The sequence below is a fragment of the Melanostigma gelatinosum genome (assembly GCF_949748355.1).
Source record: "Melanostigma gelatinosum genome assembly, chromosome: 1".
Taxonomy (NCBI): domain Eukaryota; kingdom Metazoa; phylum Chordata; class Actinopteri; order Perciformes; family Zoarcidae; genus Melanostigma; species Melanostigma gelatinosum.
Genome location: NC_136634.1, coordinates 22,881,935 through 22,899,270, shown reverse-complemented (window position 1 = coordinate 22,899,270; position 17,336 = coordinate 22,881,935). Strand labels below are relative to the sequence as shown.

Genomic DNA, 17,336 nt, shown 5'->3' with positions numbered 1-17,336 from the left:
TGGTCTCTGTCTCTGCATCATTTATTCCTCTCCATTATGTCTGTTGCTGTCTCTCAGCCTTCCACCGACAAACTGGAACGAAGCCAGCACACACTGTGTTCCTCCCACTACAAAGGAAGTCAGCTCGCCCACCACCCGCGCCCACACACACACACACACACACACACAAAATATATACTAAAATGAACAAAAATGCAAAGTGAGTCCTCTGGTGCACAGACTACAAATGTGCACATACTTATTATAACAACGCTTAGCTACAGCACACATGTTTGGACACTCACACTAAAGCTTTTTAAATGTGCTGCATGTATGCTCATCAACACACACGCTCACACAGTGTCTCTGTCGAGTCTGGGATAACCAGGCAGCTCTGCTCATCGAGCAGACCCTGCATGTGTGTGTAAGTGTGTTACAATCCGAGTAGCAACAGGCTGCCATTTGGTAACTCACTCACACTCAGACAGCAATGTTGTGTCATGAGGTAAAAGCCTCGACCGCAGAACTAAGATGGAGTCAAAGTGACACTGCAATTCACGTCAGCAAGTCAAAACATTCGCTGAAGTGTCATCTCGGCAAATGGTGACTGAAAGATGTCGAGTGGAAATCGACGATTGTGTATTTTATTCAAAATTGTCGTGTTCCACCACAGTTCCACTCAGATGGCACCACAGCTGTAAAGTAACACGGTCCGGGTTTGTTTTTTTTCACATCAGAGATTTCTTCCTGTGTTGTTTTGTCTGAGCTCATCTCACTGGTTTCAAGCTGACAGGACTAGAAGAAAAAACAATCACTATTTAGGAACACTTGAATCTGTATCTGGTGGAGTTGTGTGCTAAAGTTGCTAGGCAACTGTCAATCAAATCTGATCAAACCTCACCCACACAGTGCAAAAAGTCTTTCAACAATTAAATGTATGTACAGCATTTGAAAGACAAAGACTTGACCAACAATTCAAATTCTTAATTGTTCTGTTACAGTAAACATGACTTGCAGCCGTTCTGTTTCATTTTTTCCTTTAAGTGCATGACGGTTCCAAGTCATCCTGCTGGTTTTCAGAGACCAGTACTCACATTTCGGAAATCTCTGAAAGGGACAAACTGGACGATGTCGCGAACAGCCTCCTCTCCCGCGTTGGACCTTAAAACGCTGGCGTCTCCATCTAAGAACTCCATGGCAGCGAAGTCTGCGTTGCCCACACCGATGATGATGATGGACATGGGTAGCTTAGACGCCTGTACGATGGCGTGACGCGTCTCGTCCATATCGCTGATGACACCGTCTGTTATAATGAGGAGAGTGAAGTACTGCTGCAGAGGGGAAGAGGGTTGGTGGAAGGGAAGATAGGGAGAGAGAAATGAGGGATAGAAGACACAACGGGAAGTCAGAAATACCCTTAATGTGAAGCCTTGAATCTGCTCTAAAGTCACTAGAGGAGAAATCTGCATGAAGAAAATAGACTGGGACGATAAGTCGCAATCATTGTGATTATGCAGTCAATAATGGTGAGCAGAGTGACATAGTGTTGTGGAGGTGGAGAAGGAGAGCTCGGTCAAAGGGTGAGACAAAGGAGAAATGACAAATGCAATAGAGGACATTTCAGAGATCGTTAGGAGTGACATTGAAGAAAAGACAAAGTATTGAAGAAGAGAGCGCTTGATGACACTGCTCGAGGGAGAGAGAAAGATATAGAACCCAGAATGACAGCTTTTCTGCATGACAGCAAGTTGGGCTCCATTCGTATACCAGAGCACACCATCTGCTCCTGGAAAAACATGATGGAAGGGAAAAAAATGAATCCATAGATAAACAAGGGAAGGAGATGAAAAAAGAAAGGAAGAACAAAGAGCGAATAATTTGCAGTGAATCAGACGGGAAAGGGACTGAAAAAAAACATGTCGTAATCCATTCGTGTTGAAGTTTCTTATTGGATGTATTACAAACAAAATCAAACATACAGAAATTCTAAATAAAGCACTTTCAGGAGAACATGTCTATGAGATACACTTACATAAATACACACGTAAATGCTTGAATAAGATAGAAGGATCTTTTTTTAGGAGGCAACTATCATTATTTTTATTGCATTCAGGCATTAACTCGACTCAGTCGGCGGAGTGTTAATATTGAAAGTGTGTCCAAGTGGCACCAGATTCGACACTGCACTCATTGGGTCCGTATCAATACACCCGGCAAGTGTGAAATAGATCCGATCAGATTCTTGAGATACTGAGGACATACCGACATACAGACAGACACAGGTTCCTTGCGTCATAATAAGATTGTTGACACGCATTCATTGCCTTTTTTTGTCCACTTTGGGGCAGCAAAAATCTACAAACACACATTTGACATATTATTATTTTAAAGTTGTTTGCTTTTTTAGCAAAAAAAAAAAAAAATGGAGCAGCATTAGCATCAGTCTCGAGTTTGTAGGTCTCCTTCTAGATCTGTTTTGGTCCCCAACAACTCCTGAGAGAAATATCTGGCTCTTTAGCAGGAAGCATACAATGGGTTCATCAGCAAGTCTATAACTCTGCATGTGTTGTTTGGTGTTAGACAGGAAGCATACAGCGGGTTTATCAGAGCTTTTTCAATGAAAACAACTGCGTGCTGGAAACAGGGTTGACGAGAGTGAACCAAATTGTAAAGTCGCAAGCCGTAAAACCAAACAGAGAGCTGAAGAAAGGTCTAGCAGTAGTCTTAAAAGCAGTGCTTCAATATATTATCAGGCATATTAAGCAAATAAGCTCTGGTGTCTTAAGAAAGCAAAACAAACACAGAGCCGAAATACTGATGCCAAGGATACATACAGAGCATGAGAGGTGAGGATGTAAACCACAACATCTCTGCTTCAGAAATATGTAAAAAATAATGTGCAAGCCTGCCAGTCTGGATCGCACTAAAGGTAAAATCAGCAAACTGTACAATGTTCAGAATGTGTATTCACCAAAATCATCCACAAATTCACAGAAACTTCAAAAACTACAGTTGTTATGGAGGATAATCATTGGACAAGAGTTTTGGTGATGTTACAAGTTTAAACAAGCTACTTAGATATATTTTTTTAATTAATCAGTTATCTTGATTATGAAGCAAAATAATCAGATAAACATCTAAAATGATATATATATATATATATATATATATATACATACAATATGTATTAAATATCAAACCCATCGAACCAAAATTCAACAAAGCTGTGAAATATAGTTGTAATGCTTATGATAGTTTTCTTTACCATTTTACTGCACATACACACAGAAACACAAACACACCAGACATAACAAGGATACAGTGTGTGTCTAATGTGGACAGAGACTTCAGACGGATTACAGGAGGCACGACATCCTATCACACCTGTCCATTATTACCTGTATCAAACCTGAGACACAAAAGGTATCTCTCTCTTTCCTACACACACACACACACACACACACACACACACACACATTTTGCCCCTTCTAATTATATTTTATTCAGCATTAACGTAACGTAATGGTGGCAGAAAGCGAGTTTCATTCAATGCAACAATGAAAACAAACAGTGGGAACCAATTTTACACCAGATGCCTGAAGTGAGTGGGTTCGCCAGCTATCCTCAAGTACAGAGACAGAGCAAGATTAAGTCCCGCCCACACTGGAGGGATAACAATGAATCCCTCTCCATTGACTTTACATTGTGTGAAGGTGACTCCTTGTGACTTTTGTCTGCTCGCAAACAACAGAATAATGCCCAAAGGCTGCTGTCGTGGGATGCACTACCAACAGAGAAAATAAGCTTTTATCAGTTTCTATACCAATAAAATGATTATGTCCCGTAGACCTCAAGAGCTCACACTAAACACTGCACTTCCGAGGGTCCTCTGCGATATACAACCGCCAAGCGTGAAGAATAAAAGAACATTAACTCTTTGTTAAATCAACAACACAAACTGCCACATAAGGTGGAGGTTGGGTGGAAGCATAAGTGTGATCATCAGAGTAAGCAGAGATAGTGTTGGGTCCATAAACCTCCATAAATATGACAGGACATTATTGGTCACACAGTTGTGAATGAGCCAATCTGTAAGGCATATTGATATCGATCAGCCCATAAAAGTGTGACTTCACTGTATTAACACTGTGCTTATTTTCTACCAGAGATACCTCTGATGCCAATGAATTGACCATTTATGGCAAATGGTTGGAAAGTTAGCTTTGTTGAAAAAGAACTTGAACTAGTTTTGTGTTCTGTCCCGTATGAGGCAGAACGTATGTGCACGCACACACACGCAGATACACACACATGCACAAAGAACGTGCACCGGTTCTGCGCACTAGAATGCGAATTGTTATCCTATGATAAGAACAACAAACATGAAGACACACGCTGACATTACTCGGAACAAAATCACACTTTTATGTTGCACACACACACACACACACACACACACACACACACACACACACACACGGGGAGGGCTCTGAAGCCTGTCTCTTTAATGTGCTAACAGCAGCGCTCATTAGAGAATCATTATAACACAGATAGACAGGGTCGCTCACACACTGGGACACGCACAAACTGCACTGGCCTGCAGCCTGTGTGTGAGTGTGTTAGTAACGGGAGTGTGTTTGTACACAGTTACACAGTCTACTGTCGCAGGTTCTCTCATTATCTGAGGAACAGGAAGATTGAGGCAGAGCAGCAGCCGATTTGTTCAGCCTACCTACCCAACCCCTTACCCCTACAGAAATATACACGCGCACACACACACACAAACACACACACACACACACACACACACACACACACACACACACCTGTCTAACCACCACCCCAGTATGTGGTCCACACACACTTCTGCCGTGGCTGTCACATCTCATTGTGTGTCACTCCTTCCTATGTTCCACCCCTGTACTCACTGTAATATAAATCAAGAAAAGGGCCTGCAATCATTTCCTGACAGAAACAAAAGGATTCTGGCACACAACACACAGACGAGTACAATCTTTTGTCTATGTTGCTCATGTATTTGTTCTCCACATGGTGACATGATACAATTAGGGACAAAAAGCACCGTGGGAGCATAATGATACCCAGCCAGTGCACTCTCTTCAGTTAGGTAGGAGACGTGCCACTGGATACAGCACACACAAGAAGGCAAAATCTACCATTTGCTGAAAGTTTGGAGATCCGAAGCTCCTGGCACACATCTGTGCATTTTTTTGTATGAAAAAACGCCAGCCGGAACATAATATTGAGCTTCACAAGTAATGTGACCCGAGCCTTGCTGCCTTATGATGTGAGACCGCTGTTTGTGCCCAAACTTGTCTCGTTTAAGCTGCAATGTATGGCACGCAATCCCAAACATGAAAATAAATTGAAAGGGACTGAACCATGGACGGTCACAAGCTTCATCCAGCTGCACAGCCTGCTGTTTATCAAAGTATTGATGCTTTTTATTACAAAACGACTATTTCTCTTTATTTTGATCGCTCTGAATCAAAAACATGCAATTGGAAATTAAAATAGACAAACTGGCTCGACTTGATTCTGCTCTTGCATCAGTGGAACTCACTGGTATGGACTTAAATTAGACTGAAAATGGTCACAAATGTGTATTACATGATCTACAAACGAAAAATGTACAATTGTGCGCAACGCTTTGTGTGTATTTTAGGTTATTCACGAATGTGTGTTCCAATTTACACACAAATACTAACCGTATTGAACACGTATAAAACAGTTTTACAAATGCACACAATTGCACCAACAGATTTTCAACTTCACAGATCTGATCCCGTTCGCCTTCAAAAAGCTTCCTGTGCATACAAATGTCTAAAAATGAATTAAAAATAAATAACTTCTTTTGTATTTATTTACAGATTTTGAAATGTGTGCACACGGATCGTCTGAAATACACAAACCAGGTTACATTCGCTTGAGGACTTTTGAGACTTGTTTCAGTCTCTACTTCTACACAGATCCTCAATTGCATGCTATGTTCAAGTGCTGGTGGAAAACTGGGACATCTGGGCAGATATGATGCTAACCGGCGGTACGAACTAGACAGGCCTATCTTGACATGTCATTGCAGGGTAAACACAGGTGTAATCAGTAACATAAATTATGGCCATGTTCCATTTAGGTGGTGCCGGCTCACTGGAATGACTGTGACACACTAAATACAACGGTTTCTCAATTACACCTGTGTTTCGCTGCTGTGACCTGTCAAAATGGCTGCTGTGTGAAGGGCCTATTGCTCATTCGACACTTCATTCCAGTGACAACACCGCATAGGTCACAGCCCGAGGAAGACTGTATGACTTCTTGCCAAGAAAATAGAAAACCTTCTTGGGTGTGAAACAGAGCCGTAGGTCTTTCTCTATTTGGATTTTATGTGTAGCTGCCTCGGATACATAATCCAATGGCCCACCAAATAGAAGCACATTATGCTGAAATCCAGTGGTTTTGACTTAAACTATACTCAGATCAAACAAGCTGAGCTGTGATTGGCTCTTCCGTTTTTATTAAAAAGGCCTTCTGAGGAGAAGAGATGACAGATGTGCCACTATTCTTCTCCGTGACGTAGAAAGCTGTAAGCATGAATCACACCAATGTGAAAGGACCACAATGGCTACAAAAGAGGTACAAAGTATTTATAAAAAGAGGCTAGTAGCTACAGATTTTTTTTTAAGAAACCAACTAGGATCATAATGCTGGTAGAGTCAAACAATTCTTATTTATTCATAACGAAAGCCACCCACATATCATCAGCGGTTTAAAAAAATCACTCCGCGCTGGTTGTGCTGTTGTTTTCCTAAAGGGAGAAATTGCCGCCGGTTCGCAGAGCTCAAATCATTTCAATGACGACCTTGGTAGCCGCTGACCTTTCAAACCAATGAGATAACAACTACATACGTTGTTGTTGCCTAGAAACAGTGAATAGCTTCCCTGCGTACTTTTCGATGACTATACCTGCACTTTGCCTCTGCAATCATTTCTTATCAAAGGCAGCTTAAGAGTCTACAGTCACGCTGGTGTCTCTGTGACACATTATTCAGGTACAACAGTGCTAAATGCTAACACAAGCATACCAATGATATGCTGTTTAACATGTTCTTCATCTTAGTTTAGCACATTAAACATGCTAACGTTTTCATGGCAATCCATCCAGTTGTTGAGATAAATGTGGACAGCTTGATGGACACGCCACCAGCATGAAAGAATCAACCACATGAGCGGTTGGAGAGGAGAGAAGAGAAAACTACGGAGAAGGTGACATAAAAACTGAAAAATTGAGATGGAGGATGCTCGTCTAATCGTGCTGTTTAGCCCGAAAATGTGTGAAATGCCTGGTCAGTGTCTCAGCTGAAAAAATGTGTGATATAGAAGAAGAGAGGCCAAAAGTTGTCACTCCAGTCTATCACCCTTCTCCCTGTTTCTCTGGTTAATGTGACCACACACTTCAGCCATCAGAGTAGATCAATTATGAGTACAAGCTGCCCTGACAGGCACTCACTGCCCACTACTGCTCCTCTACTATTGGTGAGTAAATAATAGGATTCAGTGCCATGTTTGTGTTAAGTTATCAATAGAACGAGAATGATAACCAATATGTTTGCAACCTTTGTCTGGGGGTGAATGTGAAGGATTTACATTGAAGGATTACAGAGACAAATGACGTCTTTGAAGGCAAAGAAGAAGAGCGGTTGGTGTCCTGATGCCTCAGAGGTAGAAGTAGGACTTTACAGTAGCTCATAGTTCATAACCGCTCATAACACAGAAACACAGGAGTCTAGACAACAAGCAGCCATGGAGGGTGAAGGATAAAGGATGGAAATGATCACTGGACAGAACCCTCAAGGGAAATTCTTGGGTGCCAGTGAGAGTACACGATGGGAATCTCCAAATACTGATTTGAAAGTGGCTGGTAGACACGCTAAAGGTACAGCTGATCACAAAGTAAGCAGAATAGCAGAGGATGAAAGAGAGGACATAAGCGGAGGGACCAGGCAGACCTTTAATAGTTGTTTGATAGCATTGAGAAGGGTAGAGAATCCTGTGAAGGGATGAAATGAAAGAGGGTAGTGGAGCATTATACAATCTGTCAGCTGTCAAATCATTGTTCACCAAAGAGACGAGCAGTAGTCTTTGAGCAACAAGAGCAGGTCAAATATAAATTTGAAGAGAAAAAGAAGAGTTTGAGTCATTCAATTTGCCAAGAACTGAATGAATCCTACTATATATCCACATTCAGACAAACTTGTAGATGTCATATATATTGCACTGTATGTATGTGTGCAGTTAGAAAGTGCATTAATAATTAATTTATCGGTGTCAATTGTATCTTGGTAGCAGTCACTCTCAGAAGGAGCAAATACACCTTTGATTTTATTCAAAACCCCAACACTTAGTGAGAAATTATTACAAAAAGGTAAGGGACACGGTATTATAGCTGCAACGATTAATGCACAAGCTGTCGACTACAAAAATGAATCTGCAACTATTTTGATTATTTTTTAATTGGATTGAGTCAAAATTATCTGATTCTAGTTTCTTAAATGTGAATATTTTCTGGTTTCTTTACTCTTCTATGACCCGAACCTGAATTTCTCTGAGTTGTGGACAAAACAATACATTTAAGGATGTCATTGAGAAACACTGATCAAGATTTTTCAAGATTTGTGGACATTTAATAGACCAAACAACTAATTGATAAATCGAAAAAAACAATCAAAAGATTCATGGACAGTCAAAATAAGTGATGGTTGCAGCCCTTGGTGAAGACAACGTTGTCTTCCAGCAGGTTTTTGGCCAAGATCAACCAACAACTGAAGCAGTTATTCTAGAAAAAAGCTTAAGATAACACATATATCTTAAGATCACACCATATAACTTCACTTTAGTTTATAACCACACACAACCAAAGTGCACTGTCACAGTAAATAACTAACCACATGCAAGTAAAAAAGTCAGGAGATCATCAAAATGATTGTTATTAAATTACTTTTTGCTGAAAACGAAAGATATGACAGCAATGGCACCTGCTCCGACCCAAAGGAACAAAATAGGCAGTTTAACAGGGAGAAGCTGTTGGTGGAAGATGGTACAGGACAGGAAGCAGAAAGACACCTTCTTCCTGAAATAAGTTAAGCCCTTTACAGATAACTGCAGCTCAAAGGCTCTCAGGGACATTACTGGAACTATTAAGGCTGATTTCTTGATCTGCACATTCATCCAACAGTTTAGTCTACACCAGCTAATCTACAGCAACTTTACCTTCAACTTTATTATCATCCCAAAGAAATATAAAAAAGTAGATATACCTATTAAAAAGCAGCAGTACAAACCAAAGAGTCAAATGTAAAGCCAAATGAAAAGTGAAATAGTGACATTCAGATAAACCCCGCTCAACTGTTGCCCTTTTGCAGCCATGCAATGACAGCATGTGCATATATTGGCAGGATCAGCATGAGATTTCCTGTGAAATGAATCAATCACATGTTAAATTTCCTTTTAAGGAACCTATGGCTGACATCACAGATGCTACATATGTCTTTATGTCGTCTATGTCTGGATCATTGGCATGCGGACCGTTATGGGCAGGTGTGTCGTCAGAAAGAGGCTGACAGATTGTGATAAATGTCTGGCTCAGTTTCAGCATGGTCTTGTAGTGGTTACTGGTTGTAGTGGAACCTGGAATACAGCCAGCAAATGTTTTCCATACTGTATCATGCCCTTGTGTCTCATGATTCCTGTTGGCATTGCACAGGTTTAACTGCAGAATGATTCAAACAATGAAAGGCAGATTAATAAGTAGGTTGTTGCTGCCTACCGCTGCTTTCTCTTGTTGAAGTGCCTGGGCAGCAAAACGTGCAACGTGGCTGATGATCGGAGCAAAGTTTGTTGGGCCGTAGAAACGGATGTGAGGGAGACAGGCGGAGTAGGCCTGGGCAATACCCTCCACACCTACACGGAGAAAGAGACAGAACGAATTACAATGTTAGCAAACCTTCAAATGAAATACAAGACGGATGAGAAGTGATGAGGGCAGGAGAGACAGCGAGCGGGGGGAGGAAGGGAGGTTTGTGATGGGGTGGGACACATATGGAAAGAATATCTTTGTCATATCTCTCAACTCATGTGAGCCATTTTCTACCGAGGGCAGCAGCTAATAAAAATCATTGTTTCTCATCAGCAGTGCTATTTTAGACTCCAATCAGCTGAAACAAGCAGACAATTAAATGTGCGAATGAGTTGATTTGCCTCCAGAATCAGTCACCTGCATTGTTTCTTTGTTTTCTTTTTAAGGGAACTGGGAAGTCAACATCGCATCATAAACACAGGTAAATAGTTTTTTATTTTATTTATGTTCTCTTCATTTATATTTCAATGCAATACAAAAACATTTAAAAATATTTCAAAATACACTATAGCAAACAATTATTTTGTGCTAAAATATAATGCTACTCCCTTGGCAGGGTGGTAGCATATTGCACTTTGCATAAAACAGTTTTATATGGCAGCTATAGCAGCACTTTCAGACTGGAGTCCTCCAAATCAGGTTTTATTGTTTGGCCAGGAACTTTTAATTTTAGAGTGCACTGGAGGCTGAATTGACCTTTCCAAGAAAGGACGAGCTGTAATGCTGTTGTACGTAGTTTGTAGAGGAGCAGTTCACCAGCTAACCGTAAAAAGAAATGGCGTGTGTGGAGGCAGATGTTTTAACAGCGACATGCTGTACATCTTTTTTGAAGGAACACACAGAACCTGTTCTTATTCAGCATAACATCCTGCCTCTGTCAGGCGTAAATATGCCTTGCACAATTTCCTTCTGGGTCTCACAGTTGTGCTCTCAGCAGTCGCTACTCAAGTGCATTTGCATTTGTCAAATAAGACATTTGCACATTTCAAATGCTAATGTTGTGTTAACTGATGCACCGTGTTAAAAATGAGTGCTTACTTTGTGGTTCTTTAAAACAAGGTGCAAGATACTGATGGTTTACAAATCGGTTGAAATGTAAACAGAGATGATGGAGGTGAGGAAATATGAGTTACAGTGTGTATTTGTTATATGACCTCTTGACTGCTGGCAGCTACGTGAGGCTGCTCATCATAACAAAGGTAACATGCAAGTGCAATGTTTACCACGTTCGCCACATTAGTTAAGCATGTTAGCATCCTCATTTGCAAGATCACGAAACAAAAGGTACAGACAGCTCAGGCTGATGGGAATGTCATTACCTCTGCAGGTATTTGTTATGAAGAAAAGTACTGGACAACCAGGGTGATGCTGTTCAATGAAATGACTCACAAAACTAAAGTGATTACAATCTACCCTGAAGGGAGCATGAATATGTATACCAAATTTCATAGCAATCCATGCAGCAGTTGTTGTGACTTTGACATTTCACTCAAAAATGAACAAATCGACAACTCTGCTGTCCCATGCTGCTTTCACATGATCTGGAGATTTTTTATTTTTATTTTTTACTGGGTGTGCCTCATCTTTGTTAAACTGAAGAAGACTATTGCGGTGATGTTTTAGCACGTTCTCGGTAGTGTTACATATATTTCCACAAATTCACAATCACATTTCAACCTCATGTGTAAATGTTTATAGAGAAAAGGGGACGGTATTCTACTGTCCTTTTAATTGAAATGAAATTCAGTTTCAGTCTCTTAAACAGTGTTGGCAACCGTGTTGCTATTGCGACACAAGTGCAGTCTTATTTTAATACGGGCCTGACAGAATATTTGTAGACAATGTTTTACATCTTCACAGGGAAAGAACGGCTTAGTAACGCCTGTTAATACAGCTTGCTCGGGGAAGATGTAGCTCTGGGCCACAAAGAAGCCAACAACCTATACGTTTAGATAAGGGAGAGTGTTTTTAGCTTCTGCTATTACAAATGGAATAGAGCTGAAAACAGAAAACAAGTCAGTATGCAGACAGAGGTTCAGATGGTTCTTGCTAAAAGTTAAGTCAAGTTTATATGCAACAATATCAGATAGAGTGTTGCAATGGCCTTCACTCCCCTGCCCAGTTTTCGATAAAGACAGCTCTATAGAATGATATGTATATTTGCTAGGCCAACACAGAAGTTAGCATAGTACTGATTCCCTCGAAAAAATAAAAATAACGCCAGTGGGATTTGGATAATTGCAGAAAATAAGCTCCATGGCCAACACAAGTTTGTGAGACATCTTTTGTTCAGCAAGACAACCTTCAAAAAAGTACACTTTGAAAACCTTTATATTTTTTAAGCAAAAATATAATTGCCCAACGTAATAGGCTGACGTGAGGCTAAAGCAACTTACACCACTGTTGCATGACTTCAATGTCAGCACCAAAGAGCTAAAAGCAGACAGGTGATAACGTGTAATGCCCCCGCAACCCCAGTAGTGTTATTAAGCCATTTGTTAGGAGCCACCTAAAGTAAAAGCTTAAAAATGTACAAGAGGGGTATTGACTGAAGCATTTCATATCATAGAACAAGGGCTTAAAATCAACGTGTGTTAACCACAGACCTTATTGCAGGCATCTCACAAAAAAAACATGAAAAGAAACACATGAACGGAAATGCAAATATGTTCATTTATTTATGGCTTTGGGACTCATTCCTGCAGCACTCTAGTGGACAATATTATGTTTTTGGTGTCCGCATATATAGTGTAAATGTATATCCGTTCGTATTTTTAAATGTAGCAGCAATGGTATCTGGTATCGATGGTATCTGGGACTATAGTGCACAGGAGCTCACCTGAACAGAAGGGGTTGGTGGGGTTAAAGTTGATGGCAAATTCGTGTGACACCTGAGGGGACAAGAAACCCACACGACAAACTTGATATTCTTCCTTCACTACACTGTAGAATATTGTTGAGAAAGACGATCCATCTCCCCCACACTTTCTCTCCCACCCTCTCTCTCTCTCTCTCTCTCTCTGTGTGTACCGCTCTCTCTCTCCTTTGTCCTTTTTATCAGCTCAGTGCCATGGCAACACAGATGGGTTGACAGTTGCGTAATAATGTGAATATGCATGTATAATGCTTACAGTTTTATCTGTGTGTGTGTGTGTGTGTTTGTGTGCGTGTAAGTTTGCATACAACAATCCCTCCTCCTCTCTCTGTGTGATGGGAAAATATGTCAGTCTACTGTTTTAGGGTTAAGAAATGTGAGTTTTAGAAGAGCAGGCACTAAACCTTGTGTTTTCTAAATGATTCTCGTAAATTTCGGATCCAGGGGTCTTGTGATCTGTTATCTTGGTATCTGTTTTCCTGTGCATTATTTGTCTTCAAAGCATGACCCTCTTTAGGCATATATGATGGGTGATGGTTCACCGGTTTATTCCGTCTCTGCAATACTGTGACTTAACTCTTTGACCAATTCACAGTGACATCAAGGAAGCATCTGATGTCTCCATAAATATTGTGGGACAAACTGATAACAAAGGGATTCGTAAACCGGCCATAAAGCGCCTTCAGGGTATCGTAAAGACAGGACACTGTGCTTCAAAGGAAAACATCTGCCTTGACTGGTTTCCTTCTTCTTGTTTATTCTTGTTTGCGAACCAAGATAACAGCATGCTGACTGAGGATAAATGTCCACGCATTTGACTATGTTGTTAGAGCACCTCTCGCAGATGACGGTGATGTGTCTGTGAGACTGTGTTCTCTTTGCTTGCAAGCAAATAAATTGACTATTACAACTTTGATCGTTCATCCAGACTCTGTTTCATTTGACATTGATTTGTTAACACTTTAACACTCTTCTCCCGACTATTCATAGAAATATTCCACAACATCTGTCACACAAACATACTGTACATTTATGTGTCACTCATACCTGTGTCTAGCACACATGCATGTACACAAACAACAATAACAACAACACAGACAAACACACACATACCTTCCAGTCTGGTGGGAGTTGAGCTCCAAATCCCAGAGCAGGAAACATTTTGTCACTGAGGAGGAAACCATGACAACAGATTGGAACGTGAGTTAAACCTTTTTTTTTTCATTTTTTTTTCATCCAAACTCAACAAGCTGGATTCAGACAGCAGAGGAAATCCTGTTACCTTTTGCACAAAGAAGCACATTCAAAGACACGAACAGAAAAACTAGCTGAGAGCTGGCAGAACAATGAAGGAATGTTGTAAAATGTCTTCTCACTCAGAGAAACACCTTCTGTCTGACGGGAAGGACACACAGAAATGATGTTATCTTTTTGACTGAGAATGATTTCATCACACTTCAAAGTAACTGTTTAGACAAAAAAATACATTTACATTATCTTACAAACGGCATAAAAATCGATGAATTGTTGGTGGTCGTCAGTATTTTCTTACTGACACAAACTTTACCTTGAAATAGATGGTTATGGTCAGTAGGCGATTTTTTAATTTGTCGTATCACGCCGCTAACAAAGCTATGCCCCTAATTTGTCCTGAATTCAGACAGGCCAATCATAACTGTAGAAGTGGGGACGTACGGAGGTGCCAGGTTATTATGAATCCCGCTGCTCTTCTTGGCAAAATCCGCCCTGTGCAGCATTCATGTGCTGGGATTGGACAGGCGTCCATGCTCGCCAACGTACTTGGAACCTGATTTGTTGAGGTCCTATATATATATATCCTGACCCTAACTAATCGAGGCTGTGCCTAACCTTCACTTGTCGTCGCTTCCTCAACCAGCCACGCAGGGCGGGTCTTGCCATGAAGAGCAGTGGGATTCATAATTACGCGGGGATGCCACATTGGGCTAACATGCGGATTTATCATCTATTTTACTCTAAATGAACATCATGTTGTATAGACGACTTGAAACCAGCGATTGGGAACATAAACTCATGTTTACAATGTTTACTGAGGTAATAAATAAAGTGAGAAGGAGGGTCACTTTCTCATAGACTTCTATACAATCTGACTTTTTTTTCACTTCTGCATTGGCTTCACTTTTAAGACCAGGAGGTTAACGCCTGAGTAAAACATGCGAGCGCGAGTCACATTCTGGAGCCGTTTACTGGCAGGAGGAGAGCTGCGAGATGATTTTTTTTAAAACTTTGAATAGTGAGGGAACCATGTGTATGTCTGTTAGCACGTTAGCAGAGAAGCTGTAGCAACAACAGTTCAGCAATTAAAGACCGACTTGAGTTTATGACAAATCTGACAGAAGGGTGGCACTCAAAGAATAGAGAGGGGCAATGGCAGGTTAACAAGGGACACGCATTTTGTCATTTTGCTATCAAGAGGGATGGCATTAATCTGGCAGTAAACAAGTACATGTTATAGATATGGTTGAGTAATGGTGTCCTGAGCAGAGAATGAAGTCACAGCCTATCTATGTGCGCTGTAATCTGAGCTTCTCTCTGGTTTGTAATATACGGTATAGTCCAGCGGCATAGTAAAAAATACGAAACCAATTGTTCAAATTGTTCTAAAAGCACCAAAATTGGCGCACACTTAGATTAATACATTCTGAACAATTTTGGATATGGAGGCATTCAAGATTCTCCCCGTAGCACATTTGGCGGCCATTTTTCAAAATGGCCACTATTTACCATTAGCGTCATTGAATATGTACCATAATTTGTCTTTTTTGTGGATGCTAGAGGTGATAAGTGTGCTAGAGGTGATAAGTATTGTACAATTACACATACTTGTGTGCTTACCAAATAGAATGGCTACCATTTTACAAGAAAAATGAGTTTTACTTTGCAGCGGCAGCGGTGGTGGCAGTGACGGCGGCTGCAGTAATAGTATAGTGTTGAGTGTTGATAGTCATGGTACTTGTAGTAGTAGCTTGTGTTAACATGGTGTTGTTTTGTGTCTTTGCAGGTGAGGCGTTGATACAGCAGCAGCAGCAGCACCACCTTACAGCAGCAGCAGCACCACCACCTGACATCAGAGATGCGTTGTTCCAGACTGCAGCCATGGCAAAGAAGTTCCAACTGGTCGATACTTTTGAGCGACGTACTCCCACAACACCTACTGAGACAAACTGGAAGCTGTGTCTTGTATGTCAAGAGGAGACATCAGAGTCACTTGTCTGCCCAGTACTGTCTAAACGCCAAGACCCTGGGAGTGGATACACGACAATGGCTGCAAACTTGGTCAAGTTTGATGAACTAGGAAAACTGCCAAGAACTGTTCAGTTACAGAGACTAGATGAAGGACAAGGTGTTGAGGCGACAATGGTTGCCCACCAGGCCAAGTGGCATAAAACATGTATGCTCAAATACAATAACACAATGCTACGAAGAGCAGAGAAGAGACTCATCGCAAGCAGCTCAGCATTTGGTAGTACTGACAATGTCCCAGGCAAGCGCGCCAGAACACACTCTTCAGAAGCTACTACCAGCGACACCTCCTGCTTTTTCTGTGGAAAGTCTGGCACAGAGACCCTACATGAAGTAGCAACCTTCCAGGTGGACACACGCGTACGGAAGTGTGCAGCGCAAGTTGGGGACAATGAACTCATGGCCAGGCTCAGCATGGGTGATATGGTGGCTCTGGAGGCCAAGTACCATTCCAAGTGTTTGTTGGCTCTTTACTATCGTGCAAAGACCACTGTAGAAGCCGAGCAGAAAACTGACCATGAAGGTGTGATGTCAAGAATCGTACTGGCTGAACTGGTCCTGTATATCGAGGAAACCCACCTAGAAGAGGGCACCGCCCCAGTCTTCAGACTCGCAGATCTTGCAAAGCTATACACGACAAGAATGGAACAGCTCGGGGTTGCTTTGTGCAAGAAAGTTAATAGCACAAGGCTGAAAGAGCGCCTGTTAGCCCAGTTACCAGGCCTGAGATCCCAGAGCAAAGGCCGGGATGTTCTACTAGCGTTTGATGAAGACATTGCTGAAGCGCTAGGCAAAGCCTGTGAGCAAGACTGTGACACTGAGGCAGTTCACCTTGCGCGTGCTGCACAGATAGTTCGTCGATATATGTTTGAAGACACTGGCCGATTCCGTGGATCATTCCCGGGCGGTTGTCAGGAGGACTCTGTGCCAAACGTACTAGTTGCAATGGTAAATATGGTGCTGGATGGCCCCAACATCAAGAACCAAAGCCATTCCTCTTCGCCACAAGCAGCTCTTTCCATTGCGCAGCTTCTCAAGTTCAACAGTGTCAAACAAAGTCGGAAGCAGGGAGCAACCAAGACACAGGAGCCTCCATCTGTCAGACACAGTTCGTCTCAAGAAACTCCCCTTCCAACCTATGTTGGGCTGATGCTGCATGCTGAAACACGCAAGAGAGGACTTGTGGACAAGCTCTTCTCTCTGGGCCTAAGCATCTCATATGACAGAGTCCTGCGTCTTTCTGCACAGATGGGAAACAGCGTGTGT

The 17,336-nt window shown here is 41.6% G+C and overlaps 1 protein-coding gene across 1 annotated transcript in view; it reads right to left on the bottom strand.

Moving 5' to 3' along the window:
- cpne2 (copine II) overlaps positions 1 to 17,336 on the bottom strand; it is a gene marked incomplete at both ends in the record, with an annotated part of 38,594 nt that overhangs the window by 322 nt on the left and 20,936 nt on the right. The window contains 4 exons of the mRNA XM_079266302.1: positions 1,074 to 1,310; positions 9,824 to 9,957; positions 12,753 to 12,804; positions 13,902 to 13,956. Of these exons, the coding sequence (XP_079122428.1) occupies positions 1,074 to 1,310; positions 9,824 to 9,957; positions 12,753 to 12,804; positions 13,902 to 13,956 (478 nt within the window). The remainder of the gene's footprint in view (positions 1 to 1,073; positions 1,311 to 9,823; positions 9,958 to 12,752; positions 12,805 to 13,901; positions 13,957 to 17,336) is intronic.